Genomic DNA, 14362 nt, shown 5'->3' with positions numbered 1-14362 from the left:
AATGAAGCTGGATTTACAACCTAGTAAACCAAACAAAGAGCTTATGTTGAGTTGATTAACCAACCAGCTGGGACTAGAATCAGTGTACTTAGGAGACAGTTTTTGCTTTTTCATTTTTCTTCTCTCCAATGTAAAAAGGTGCTGGCTCTCTTGTTGTGAAATGGCTTTATTACAAGACTGTCTTAGCCCACTTGGAATGCAACTTCTATTTTTGTGAAACTTGTTCCATACATGTTAGAGAATTCCTAATGATAATAATAATGACTTATGCAGAGTTCCAACTGGGAACCAAGTACTACTTCAGGCAGATTGCAGTTATTGAAACATTTTGACATGATACTATCATCCTTTAAATATTTCTTTATGCCCCAGCTAGTTTGGCTCAGTGGATAGAGCGTGGGCCTGCAGACTGAAGGGTCCTGGGTTCAATTCTGGTTAAGGGCACATGCCTGGATTGCTGCTCAATCCCCAATTGGGGGCATGCAGGAGGTAGCCAATCAATGATTCTCTCTCATTGGTGTTTCTAACTCTCACTCCCTCTCCCTTCCTGTATGAAGTCAATAAAAATATATATTTAAAAAAATAAAATAAATACTTCTTTACTTTGTGACACAAGAAGTTGTTCCAGGGTCATCCCATATTTTCTTTACTCCAGCCCTGGACTCTCAGTTGTTTTTCCAAAGAGCCCTAGATTCTTTTAGTAGAGAATGGTATTTAGAGCCAAGATCTAGGCTTGCTTATTGCTACGGGTATGTCATTGCCTTCAGGGCCTCTCAGCAAACAAGATCAGGAAATACACACACACACACACACACACACACTTTTATATCTATTTCTATTATATTAAGTGCCATGTGTTCATACTCATACATTGAATTCCAATCCAATAGCAAAGAGTTCTTTCATGCTTTCCCCCTTTTCATATTTGTAAATCCCTTCTCTAGCACCAAGATATCTGGGTGTGGTTTTTTGTGTGTGGTGTGTTTTTTTTAACATTTTGAATGTAACAAAATTTATAATGTGTGTATTGCTATTTTTTAAAATATTGTTCTCACTTGTATTGGTCTTTGTTTTCCAAGAACTATCAAAACTCCAGAGTTTTCATTTATGTTATTCACTCAACCAACACACATTTATCAAGCAGATACTATGTGTCAGATAATGTTCTCCTGCTAGGGATATAGCAGTGAATAAAACATCGTACTGGAAAAAGAACCATGGAAAGAGAATGATAGATACAGAGCTAGGAAATGGCAAAGCTGGGATCTGAACCCAGACAGCCTGGCTCCAGAATTCATACTATACCATCTGCCTCTGATTGCTTTTGTAATTTGCTCTCTGCCTTCCACAAAACTTTACAGCTCTCTTGGATCCAATAAAAATGCCTCTGTCTGTTTCTAAATCTATTCAATGCATCTTCCACATTACTTAATTTCCCTGATACTCAGTTTCCAAATCTGTAAAAATACATTAATCTCAACCTGCTGTGAGGAAAAATGAATTATATGAGATGCCTGGTGCTACTTGTGACACATCAGAGGTATTTAGTGAAGTTAAGTTTCCTTTTCCATTTCAACATAAATGCTACACTATAAAGTTTTTCTGGGACAAAGACTTTTTTCTCTTCCTCATTCAATCAAACATTTATTTATACATCCATTCAAAAAGCATTTATTGAAAATCCAATATATACCAGGTTCTTTGCTAGTTGTGGGGGATCCAGTAAAGCATAGCCTCCATTCTCAAGGAGCTCACAGTCACATCCAAGAGACACACAGTTTCAATACAATCTGATATGTAGCTCAGATGAGCGCTAGAAGAAGGGTGGCCATGGAAGAAGCCTTCTTGAAAGAAGGGGCTCCATCATAGCAAGGACTAACACAGCAGTTCTGCTGTTACAGTTGCCAAAGACAGACGAAAAAAATAAATGGGCCAATGAATTTGATTCAGTTCAACAAATCTTTCATAGCAGATCTGACTGCCCAAGGCATTGCGCTCTGAACTGGGAGTGTGCAGGTGGGGAAGGGGCAGCCCAGGCTCTTAATGAGCTTCTAGTTTTCCTTGATATAAACTTCTATAAGGAGATATTTCAATACAATGTAGCAAATTATAGGAGTAGGCAAGCTCCTGGGACAACAAAATGATGAAGGGGGCTCTAAGGTCTCTTAAGGTAGGCTTCTTAGAATGAACTTGTTGAGGCTTGGATAGATCCAATAGATGAATGGGAGTCATCTAATCAAAGGAATAATAGGGTCAAATTGATATTTGTTTGTAGGATGGAGGATGAAAACGAGGAAGGAAGACTAAAATCAGTGACCACCAGCAGATGAGTGGATTAGAAAACTGTGGTACATCTACACAATGGAATACTATGCTGCGGTAAAAAAGAAGGAACTTGTGCCTTTTGCAACAGCATGGATGGAACTGGAGAGCATTATGCTAAGTGAAATAAGCCAGTCAGAGAAAGATAAATACCACATGATCTCACTTGTTTGTGGATTATAGAGAACAACATAGACTGATGAACAGGGACAGATCCAAAGACAGAGAAACAGTGATCAGACTATCAATCCCCAGAGGGAAAGTAGGGGAGGGTGGGGGTAAGGGGAAGAGATCGACCAAAGGACTTGTATGCATGCATATAAGCCAAACCAATGGACATGGACAACAGGGGGATGAGAGCATGAGTGGGGGGAGGGGGAAATGGGGGCTAACGGGGGAATAAGGACACATTTGTAATACCTTAACTAATAAAGAATTGAAAAAATAAATAAATAAATGTATTTTTCATCATAAATAAAATAAAATAAAATCAGTTATACCAGCAAGAAGGCTGAATTAAGAATGGGAAGCTTGGGGTAGACATTTGATATGTAGAATCTGACAGTTGTGCAATTACTCAGAGCATTGATGGAAGGAGCCCTGCAAAACAGCACTCTTTTTTTTTTTTTTTAAATACTTTTATTGATTTCAGAGAGGAAGGGAGAGGAAGATAGAAACATCAATGATGACAGAGAATCACTGATTGTTGGCTGCCTCCTGCAAGCCCCACACTAGAGATCCGAGCCCACAACCCGGGGCATGTGCCCTAGCCTGGAATTGAACCCTGACCTCCTGGTTCATAGGTCAATGCTCAACCCCTGAGCCACGCGGGCGGGGCTGAAACAACACCCTTTAAGCAGCCGCAGAGAAAAGGCAGCCCCGGAAGAACACCCAAAGAGAAGAGCCAGAGGACCAGGAAACACTAGTGCACTGCGCGTCCAAACGAATAAAGAGAAGGCAGAGACAAGGAGGATGAGGAAGGTGGGAGCAGTTGTGTCCAATGCTGTACAGAGTTCCAAAAAGCCTCCGTTTGATTGGCAGTAGGTGACCTTGCCAGAGCAGTTCCTATGTAAGTGGTGCAGGTGGAAGTTTCATTGCAATAGGAAAAGCGAAGGTGAGGAAGTTAAATGAATGAATAAATCACGCGCTGTGCCCTCACTTGTCTTGGGAATTTCCAGGGCCCACGTCGGGAGTTGGTGCGGAACAAGGACCTTCCAGACAGGGCTCTGGGTGCCAGCTAGGAAACCTGTCAGCCTCACAACCCTGAGGTAGGCGCGGCTCCAAGGTCAGGGTCACCTCGGGCCTCCCAGCAACCCGTCACCTTGACGACCAACTGAAAAAAACTGGTAGAAACGAAAGCAGTTAGATCATCTCGCGATATCTGTCACGCCAACGCGGGTCTTTCAGGCCTGGGAACGGCGGCCAACTCTCGCGAGGCTTGCCTGGAGTCGGAGCGCGGGGCCAGGCCGTGGGGAAAGCCGAGCTCCGGTGGGAAACATGTCGGATTCAGAGCTCGGCAGGAAGTTGGACCGGTGCTTGGCGGATACGGTCGTCAAGATAGGTAAGGGCTTTTCTCCCCTGGCAGGCCCGGCCCGGAGTCGAGCAGCCAGCTCTAGGCTCCGCTGACCGGGAGGGGGGAAGGGAGGCTCCGAGAGAGGTCAGGCCGCCAGGGGAGGGCGAGTTGCCCGAGCCCGGGCGGAGGTCACTCGGGCGGTGGGGGGCCTGGGCCGTAGGCGCCTCGGCCACGCCCGCTCGGGAGGAGTGGAGTTGCAGCCCCGGAGAGGGGGGTTGGTGGGCAGGCGGCAGGAGAGGTGTGGAGCTCTTCGAGTGAAAAACGGTATGGAGGGCACAGCCTTGTGCCAGCGGCTCAACATCCTCCCCGGGGCCGCCTCTCCCGCGCGGGGGGTGCAGTCTGGTCGGGAGGCCACCTCCCACCCCAGCGGAAACTGCAGTTCCTTCTAGAGAAGGTCATCGGGAGCCCTTTGCAGACACTGCCAGGGCCTAACGTGAGTGGCTGTCACTCCCGAGTTGAAACCTGATTTATCGGCGTCAGAGTAGTCCAGGGCCTGAAACTGGAGACACAGCGATGGGGATCTGGAGTGAGAATTGCCCTGGGAAGGGAGACCTTGGCCACTTTGTCGTCCTTGATGTAACTCCGTGTAGCCTTTTCACATGTGCTCAGGGACGACACAAATGATGAAGTCACTGCAGGGAGGGAAGGGGAAAGAGGGAAATTCCTTTACCGAGTTAATAGGAAGGTGCCAGACACTGCTGGGTGCCCAGCTCTACCCATTACCTCATACAGGTCATGAAATGGAGAAGGGAGTCGGGAGAAGGGATTTGCCCAGGGTCTAATAAGTACCAAAGTTGGGAATTTGGTTTCTGGCTTCAAGTCCCCCGCTCTTCCTTTGATACTCATTTTTATTTTCAAATTTGATATTTTTTTGTATGGAAATCTTAAGAGTGTTTAAGAGGGTGATTCTTGAATGAAAATATAGGAAAATAAGATTGTGAGCTTCATGGGAGCAGGGATGTTTCTGGTTTATTCACTGCTGTATCCCCACGCCCTAGAAGAATGCTTAATAAAAATTGTTGAGAAGCGTGAATAAATGAAGTAATGTATTACAGGTACCACTTCACCCTTAGATTCACTACTTACCAGCTGTGTGATTTGGGACAAAGTTATTTAATTTCTCCATGCCTGTTTCTTCATTTGTAAAATAGCAATCAAAATTATTACTATCTCTCAGAGTTGTTGTGAGGATTAAATAAAGTATAGGCTTGAGTCTGACTCACTTATTTTTTTTTAATATATTTTTATTGATTTTGTACAGAGAGGAAGGGAGAAGGATAGAGAGTTAGAAACATCGATCAGCTGCCTCCTGCACACCCCCTACTGGGGATGTGCCCGCAACCAAGGTACATGCCCTTGACTGGAATCGAACCTGGGACCCTTCAGTCCGCAGGCCGACGCTCTATCCACTGAGCCAAACCGGTTAGGGCCTGACTCACTTATTAAGAATGGGTTAAGTTGTAAGTGGTCAGAGAAATACACAGTTTTTGTTAGTGTTAACAGTTGACATTTAGGAGAGAAGACGTAACATATAGATATGAAATGACCAAAGTAATGACCGAACAGTACAATGTAGTAGTTAAGAATGGGAGGTAGATGCCCAGCTGGTTCGGTCGTTGAACCAGGAGTTGACTCCCAGTTGGGGCACAAGCCTGGGTTTTGAGCTACATCCCCTGTGGGGGGCGTGCAGGAGGCAGTTGATCAATGAACCTGTTTCATCGTTGATGTTTATATCTCTCTGAAATAAATGAAAATATATATATTTAAAAAAAAGAATGGGAGGTAGACAGAGTTTGAAATAACCCACTCTCACTCTTCACTCCCATCCTCAGTAGTTTTGTAGCTTTGGGTAAGGTCTTCCTTAAATGGGAACAGAGACAGATTTACCTAAAAGGATTATGAAGAGTGAAGGTCAGAAAAATATATAAGATACTTAACATAGTGCCTGGTGCTTTGTATTTAGTAAATGGTGGTAGTAATTGTTGATATTAGTAATGTTTTGCCAGTGATGATCAGGTGAAGCAGTGTGTAGTGTCATTGTCATTCATGAGTGGGACATTGGTGGTGGGTATGGCATACACAAGTGAAATAATTAAGTGAGGCATGGTAATGTATGATTATAGATAAAAATTAAATGAGTAATTCAGACTCTTTGCTGTAGTACTATTATAAGTCCAATAAATGGAGTGATGGGTCAAGGTCATGCAGTAAGAGTTTGCAAGGGAAATGGGCGTTTAGCTGACATTTGGAGAATGACTTGGACATGGATAGTCAGGGAAGATGGAAGAATTTGATCAGAGGCCTACTTGAACTTACATAGAGGAGGAAATTGAAGCATGGAAAGATTAAGTCTTAGAAGTGGAGGAGCTGGAGTAAAACCCAGACATTGTAATTTTAGCACCCCTGTTCCCCAAAGAGGGCTGGTTTAGGTGGAGTCAGAACTGTGAAATGTCTTGGAGAGATTCTACTTTGTCTTCAAGGCTTTTGCGTTGCCCTTGACTTTTTCACATGCATTCTGTAGATTCAACACCTCTGTCTTATATTAAATCTATTACTTTCTGCTTCCAGGGCTCATTACACCTAGGCTGGTGGGGAATCATGGGATGGTTTTATTTTGTATTTTTTAATATATTTTTATTGATTCAGAGAGGGAGGGAGAGGAAGAGAGAGACAGAAACATCAATGATGAGAGGGAATCATTGACTGACTGCCTCCTGCACGCCCCTTACTGGGGATAGAGCTTGCAACCTGGGTACATGCCCTTGAGGGGAATTGATCCTGGGACCCTTCAGTCCGCAGTCTGGTGCTCTGTCCACTGAGCAAACCAGCTAGAGCTATGGGATGGTTTTAAACAAGAAATATCGCCGAAACCAGTTTGGCTCAGTGGATGGAGCGTCGGCCTGCGGACTGAAAGGTCCCAGGTTCGATTCCGGTCAAGGGCATGTACCTGGGTTGCGGGCATATCCCCAGTAGGAGATGTGCAGGAGGCAGCTGATCGATGTTTCTCTCTCATCGATGTTTCTGACTCTCTATCCCACTCCCTTCCTCTCTGTGAAAAATCAATAAAATATATTAAAAAAAAAAAAAAAGAAATATCTAGCAAAGCTCTGGGCCAGTCAGTGGGCAAAGAGAGAAGCAAAAGACATTTCACTGCCCTTAACAGGGAATTGATGTGATATAATGAAATTTTTCTATGATTGTTCTAGTGATGTTTTATACCAAACAGATTTGGAGTAGAGGAGATAAGCAGTACTGTAAATGTGAAGTGATAAAGATCTGAACTGTTAGACTGGAAAGGAATATTTGAGAAACTCCTAACTTTTCTTCCCATTTATAAAATGAAAATAGTATAACCAACCCACTTCCTAGGCCAGCAAAGTGACAAGTACATAGTAGGAACTCAGTAAATGCTATTTTCTTTATTTTCTCTCCAATTGGTTAACTTTGCCGATCTTCATTTCTTATAAAGATGATACCAAGGTTAGAGTGGTAATGTTATTGATCAGAATTTGGAAGTGAAACAGGAGGGGTGCCTGTGCACCTCTTTTATACCAAATAACACATAATTCTTAGTAACTGATTACATTTAGCAGGAGGAGACTACAGGGAGAAAAAAGGTCATGATTTTGGTTGCTTTTCTGCTTACATAGTTAAATTTAGGATGATAATGGAGAAGTTGAACAGGGATTTTTAATTTTGAGGGGGCAGCTGAGTTCCGATTTTGAGGGGGTTGTCCCTTTAGTGATGAACTTAGAGATAAGGCATAAGAGAGGTGAAACATGGGAGGCTTTATTTACTACTCTGAGTAGTCTTTGAGACTGCAGGATGAACTCTTCTGTAGTGAGTGTATTAGTTCCTGTTCCTTTAGGCCAACGGTTCTCAACCTGTGGGTCGCGACCCCTTTGAGGGTCGAACGACCCTTTCACAGGGGTTGCCTAAGACCATCGGAAAACACATATATAATTACATATTGTGTTTGTGATTAATCACTATGCTTTCATTATGTTCAATTTGTGACAATGAAATTGAGGGTCACCACAACATGAACTGTATTAAAGGGTCGTGGCATTAGGAAGGTTGAGAACCACTGCTTTAGGCAGAGAGGTAACAGAACTTTTTAAACCTCTTTGCTACATGCTTTTCTGATACTTCAGAATGGAAATGGAGACTCAGGGAATAAGAAACCTGTCATAAGAAAGAGATGTTTTAGAACAGAGGTGGATAACCAGTGGTCCCTGAGGTCCGAAAGGTTGGCAACCCTGCTTTAGAAGATGTAGGCGGGGAAGAAGGCCACTGCAGGCTTTCAGTTACATACTGATACTTTCACACTCTCTGCCTTCGTAGATACTGAAGGGAAGCCAAGGTGAAAGGACAGCTCCCTTTGTGAGCACTTCTCTGTTTTGCTAAAGCCTTTTGTTTCTTTCCAACTTGTTTGCTTGGGGGGGTGGGGGTGGGACTATTTTAGTTGCTCATGTTTGGTTTACCAGTGGTTCTCAACCTTCCTAATGGTGCAACCCTTTAGTACAGTTCCTCATGTTGTGGTGACCCCCAATTTCATTGTTACAAATTGAACATAATTAAAGCATAGTGATTAATCTCAAAAACAATATGTAATTATATATGTGTTTTCCGATGGTCTTAGGTGACCCCTGTGAAAGGGTCGTTCGACCTCAAAAGGGGTTGTGACCCATAGGTTGAGAACCGCTGGTTTAGACGTTTGCACAGATGAGTTAAATAGCTCTCATACTCATGTATTTTAGGCAGTGTTTTTTATTTATTTAATTTTCTAAATAGTTTGATTTTTTAGAAGAGAGGAAGGAGAGGGAGAGAAACATCAACATGACAAAGAAGCATTGATCAGTTGTCTCCCGTATGCACCCAAACAGGGAATCAAACCCATAGCTTGGGTATGTGCCCTGACTGGGAATTGAACCCACCGCCCTTTGGTGTATGGGATGACACTCCAACCAACAGAGCCACACGGGCCTTAACCATTTTTAAGAGTACAGTGAAGTGGTAGTATTAAATAATTCATAATATTGTGCAGTCATTACCATTATCCATCTCTGTAACTCTTCATCTTGTAAAACTGAAATTCTTTACCCATGTAGCAATGACTCCCCATTCCTGCATCCCCCAGCCCCCAGCCCCTGGCAACTACTATTCTGCTTGTTGACTATTCTAGGGACTTCACCTAAGTAGAATTATACAGTGCTTGTCTTTTTCATTCTGGCTTATTTCACTTTGCATAATACCCTCAAGTTTCATTCATGGTGTAGCATATGTCAGGATTTCATTCCTTTTTAAGGCTTCATAATATTCGTGTGTATGTGTGCGCGTGTGTGTGTGCACATTTTGTTCATTAACCTGTTAATGGACATTTGGGTTGCTTCCACATTTTAGCTATTGTGAATAATGGTGCTGTGAACATGGGTATACAACTGTCTCCCTTCCTCCACCCCTCCTTCCCTCCTTCCTTCCTTCCTTTTCTTCCTCTCTCCCTCCATGCTTCCCTCCCTCCCTCTTTCTCTTCTTTCTTCCCTCCCCCTACTGTCTTCTTTTTTTTTTTTAATATTTTATTGATTTTTTACAGAGAGGAAGGGAGAGGGATAGAGAGTCAGAAACATCAATCAGCTGCCTCCTGCACACCCCCCACCGGGGATGTGCCCGCAACCAAGGCACATGCCCTTGACCGGAATCGAACCTGGGACCCTTGAGTCCGCAGACCGACGCTCTATCCACTGAGCCAAACCGGGGCAGGGCCCTACTGTCTTCTTGATAGTAGATATTCTAATGGGTATCTCTTTGCAGTTTGATTTGCATTTCCCTAATGATTAAGGGTGTTGAGCATCTTTTCATGTGCTTATTGACCATTTATATATTTTCCTTGGAGAAATGTCTTTTCAAGTCCTTTGTTCATTTTTGAATCATTTTTTATTGTTGTGCTTTAGGAGTTCTCTATATATTTTGGATATTATTAATTCTTTATTAGACATATGGTTTGCAAGTATTTTCTCCCATTATATGGGAGGTCTGTAGATAGTAAAATTTATTGATAGTCTTTTGATGGACAACATTTTCAAATTTTCATGACGTTCAGTTTGTCTATTTTTTCTTTGTTGCCTGCGCCTTTGGTGTCTGAGCAGGAAAAACTCCATTTCTCTTTTACTCATATACTCACAGTACTTCTGATAACAGATGTGTGGCTTTTCCACACCAGGTAATCCTCTGACACCAGCTAGGTTGGTGGCCTATAATTCATTTAAATTCTGATACTAACTGGAATTAGCACACACCTCACAGGGCTTTGTCCCATAAGACTGATGACCAGCCCCCATCCTGAAGCTACTCAGGAGCTCACTAAGAGTAGCCTCATGACAACAAAAGACACTATCATCCAGGAAATTCCAAGGGATTTAGGAGCTCTATTCCAGGAACTGGGGACAGAGATCTATACAAATATATATATTCTATAATTATAAAAGTGTAACATGCTAATTAGACTGAACGACCTTCCGACCTTCTGGACGACCACGCTAAGACACCCACTGGCACCAGGCCAGCCAAGGCGGGTGTGATGTGATTGGTCTGGGGCCGGCCATCGCCCCATGATCACCCTGCAGAGGGAGGCCCAGGCCACCTGCTGGCTGGGCCGTGGCAGGTGGGCGGGGCCTCCCTCGCAGAGGGAGCTGGGGTCCCGGGTGCTAGAGGGAAGCCAGTGCCAGCAGCTGGGGGAAGGAAGGCCTACTCTTGCATGAATTTCATGCATTGGGCCTCTAGTATATGTATATTTTCCCTACTATCTTACAGTGTTGTATTCAAGAAGTCATTGCCAAATCCAACGCAACAAAACCTTTTCCCTGTGTTTTCTTTAAGAGTTTTATAGTTATATCTTCAAGCCATATTGACTTAATTTTTGTATATGATGTCAGGTAAGGAAGGGTCCAGCTTCATTCTTTTGCATGTGGATATCCAGTTTTCCCAACACCACTTGTTGAAAAGACTGTCCTTTCCCCATTAAATGGTCTTTGCATCCTTGTAAAAAATCATTGGACCATACTAGTATATGTAAGGGTTTATTTCTGGTTACTCTATTCTATTTCATTGGCCTATATATCTTTATGCCAGTATCACACTGTTTTGATTACTGTAGCTTGGTAGTAAATTTCGAAATCAGGAAGGGTGAGTCCTCTAGGTTTGTTCTTTTTCAAGATTATTTTGGCTATTCAGGGTCCCTTGAGATTCCATATGAATTTTAGGATGGGTTTTTCTGTTTCTGCAAAAATATGTCGTGGGATTTTGATAGGGATTGTATTGAATCTGTAGATCATTTTGGGTAGTATTGACACATGTTAACAAATAATATTCTATGGTATGGATATACTACATTTTATTTATCTATTTATCAGCTAATGCACATTTGCTTTTTGTTTTGTTTTTTAATTATTTTTATTGATTTTAGATTGGAAGGGAGAGGGAGAGAGAGATAGAAGCATCAATGATGAGAATCACTGATTGGCTGCCTTCTGCACGCTCCCTACTGGAGATTGAGCCCACAACCCGGTCATGTGCCCTTGACTGGAATCGAACCTGGGACCCTTCAGTCCACAGGCCGACACTCTGTCCACTGAGCCAGACCAGCTAGGGCAACTAATGTACATTTGCGTTGTTCACCCTTTTTTTGTATTATGAATTATGCTGCTATTACCAAGTGTATGAGTCTTTATGTAGACATATGTTTTCATTTCTCTTGGATATATAACTAGGAGTGGAAATGCTGGATTGTATGCCAACTCTGTGTAACATTGTGCTCTTGTTAGAGGAGAGTTTTCTGTTAGTATTATAAAATAATGTAATTAGTCACTATATGTTAAGCTGAAGAGTGAGATGGTTGAATTTCTGATTTCAGAAAGATCACTGCAGTAGCATGAGAAGAATAAATTGGAGAGGATCAGAATGAAGAGAGAGATGGGTTATAAAATAATGCAAAATCATGCCAAAGTTATCAAATTAGAGGAAATAAGATGAGGGCAGGAGTGGAATGGAGACAGAATTAATGATGACAGTACAGAGGTAATATTTATAGCCTGTGGAATGCAGGCTCATGAGTGGGAGGAGTCAGGGGTGATGCAAAGCCTATGTAAATGTAGAATCGTGTTGTGGTTGACCAGTAAGAGGCAGGAGGGGAGCCCCAGGAACATTTTGTAGTTTTTTAATTTCTGGCATGTCTTGAAATAGGTCATTGGTTACATACAGCTCAGTCAACAGTTATGAAAGTTATTACTTTGCCATGCATTCATCTTCTTGAAAAGAAAGGATTTGGCCTTCTTCCTTCCTTGTTAAGAAAGTAGACAGTAAATGACTTAGCAGCTGACCTGCCTTAGAATTAAACTGCAGATTTTGTGTATTCATCCATTAATCAATTCAATGTAGTTAAATTGATTGTTTCAAGCCCTTTTAATGTTAAAAAAAATACACTGAAAGAGGCCTTGAATAAAGTTATGGAAAAAGAAAGCAAATTATTGTTCTTCTTTAAGTATCAGTTCATCTGATAAATGCGGGTTACCACAAAGTATTGGTGGCTCACCAAAAATTGCTTTTTGGTGGCCTGTGTTTGCAAACTGATACATCTCCATTTCAGGGGACGATATCAATTAGGCTAAACTAAAATACTTCAAAGGGTCTTGGTTGTTTTTAGGTTTGGGTTTCAAATTAGTACATGTTAATTGGTGAATTAGTAGCCATGTTTTGTTTGTTATATGTATTGCTAAACAGTGTTTATATGTATTTCTAAACAATTTCTAAACAAATATAAAAATACTTTTTCTGTTTGCAGTAGCAATATATGAATAATGGAACATTGTGCTCTTATTAGAGGAGAGTTTTCTGTTAGTATTATAAAATAATGTAATTAGGCACTATATGGAACTTGAAAACATTTAAATTTTTGTCTGGCTGTGGTTTTATGCTTTCCTAAAATGTGGGCTGAAACAGTTTATTAGTAAATATGCTGAATTGCTTTCTCTGGCAAGAACATTTTAGTATTGAATCCAAGTAAAAATACAAATATTTACTTATAAAAGTCATTTGGTGTGGTAATATTTTTACTACGGCCATTGACCCACTAGTGAAATGTTAGGGCATTGCTGGATTGGATCCTGTTTATTTAAAGGCCAAGAGAGGGAAAGAGAGAGGAAGCTAACATTAATTTAATGCCTGTTATTTGCCATCCTATTTAGTATACTAACATATTACCTCTTTTTACTCTCCTAGCAACTCAGTGAGGAAGTTTATCTCTGTTTTTCCAGCAAGAAAAATAATGCTCAAACATGTTTGTAGGAATTGAGAAGCTGATTTTAAAATCTGTATGAAAATATAAACAATCCAAAATAGTGAAAGCCATTTTTAAAAAGAGAAACCGAGTTGGAGGAATAAGATTACCTGATTTCAAGACTTACTGTAAAGCTACAGTAAATAAGACAGTGTAGTATTGGAGAAGGTACACACATAGATCAGTGGAATCAGCTGTGTCCAGAAATAGACTCATAAATACATAGTTTATTTTTTAAAAAATATATATATTTTATTGATTTTTTACAGAGAAGAAGGGAGAGGGATAGAGAGTTAGAAACATCGATGAGAGAGATCGACCAGCTGCCTCCTGCACGCCCCCCAGTGGGGATGTGCCCGCAACCAAGGTACATGCCCTTGACCGGAATTGAACCTGGGACCCTTGAGTCCGCAGGCCGATGCTCTATCCACTGAGCCAAACCGGTTCGGCACATAGTTTATTTTTGACAAAGGTGTCAAGTCAGTTAATGAAGAAAGGAAAATCTTTTCAACAAATTGTGCTAGAATTACTGGGTATCCATGTAGAGAAAAAAAATTAACCTTATTATCTCAAACATAAAAAATTAACTCAAAAGGATCACAGACCTAAATGTAAAAGCTACAACTATAATACCTCTAGAAGAAAAGAGGAGAAAAATATTTGTGATCTTGAGTTCAGAAAATACTTCTTAAGTCACAAAAAAGCAAAAAATTCACAAAGGAAAAAAAGACATACTGGATTTGATCAAAATTTTAAAACTTTTGCTCTGAAAGGCACCATTAAAAAAAACAAAAATACAGGCCGCAGAATGGGAAAAAACATTTGCAATACATATATCTACCTGGTAAAGGACTTGTTTCTAGAATAAATCAGGACATCTTAAAATTAATAAGACAACTCATTTAAGAAAATGGGTAAGCCGGTTTGGCTCATTGAGTAGAGCGTCGGCCTGCGGACTGAAAGGTCCCAGGTTCGATTCCAGTCAAGGGCATGTACCTTGGTTGGGGGCATATCCCCAGTAGGAGGTGTGCGGGAGGCAGCTGATCGATGTCTCTCTCTCATTGATGTTTCTCTCTATCACTCTCCCTTCCTCTCTGTAAATAAAATAAAATAAAATGGGTAAAATGTTTGAAAAG

At 41.5% G+C, this 14362-nt stretch overlaps 1 protein-coding gene across 1 annotated transcript in view; it reads left to right on the top strand.

The window, feature by feature from the left end:
- The first annotated feature begins 3266 nt into the window (after positions 1–3266).
- MICOS10 (mitochondrial contact site and cristae organizing system subunit 10) overlaps positions 3267–14362 on the top strand; it is a 32113-nt gene continuing 21017 nt past the window's right edge. The window contains exon 1 of the mRNA XM_081086992.1: positions 3267–3883. Within this exon, the coding sequence (XP_080943118.1) occupies positions 3820–3883 (64 nt within the window). The 5' untranslated portion in view covers positions 3267–3819. The remainder of the gene's footprint in view (positions 3884–14362) is intronic.

This window comes from Myotis nattereri (assembly GCF_964212035.1).
Source record: "Myotis nattereri genome assembly, chromosome: 3".
In the NCBI taxonomy this organism is placed as follows: Eukaryota; Metazoa; Chordata; class Mammalia; order Chiroptera; family Vespertilionidae; genus Myotis; species Myotis nattereri.
This window is presented reverse-complemented; position numbering and strand designations above follow the sequence as displayed.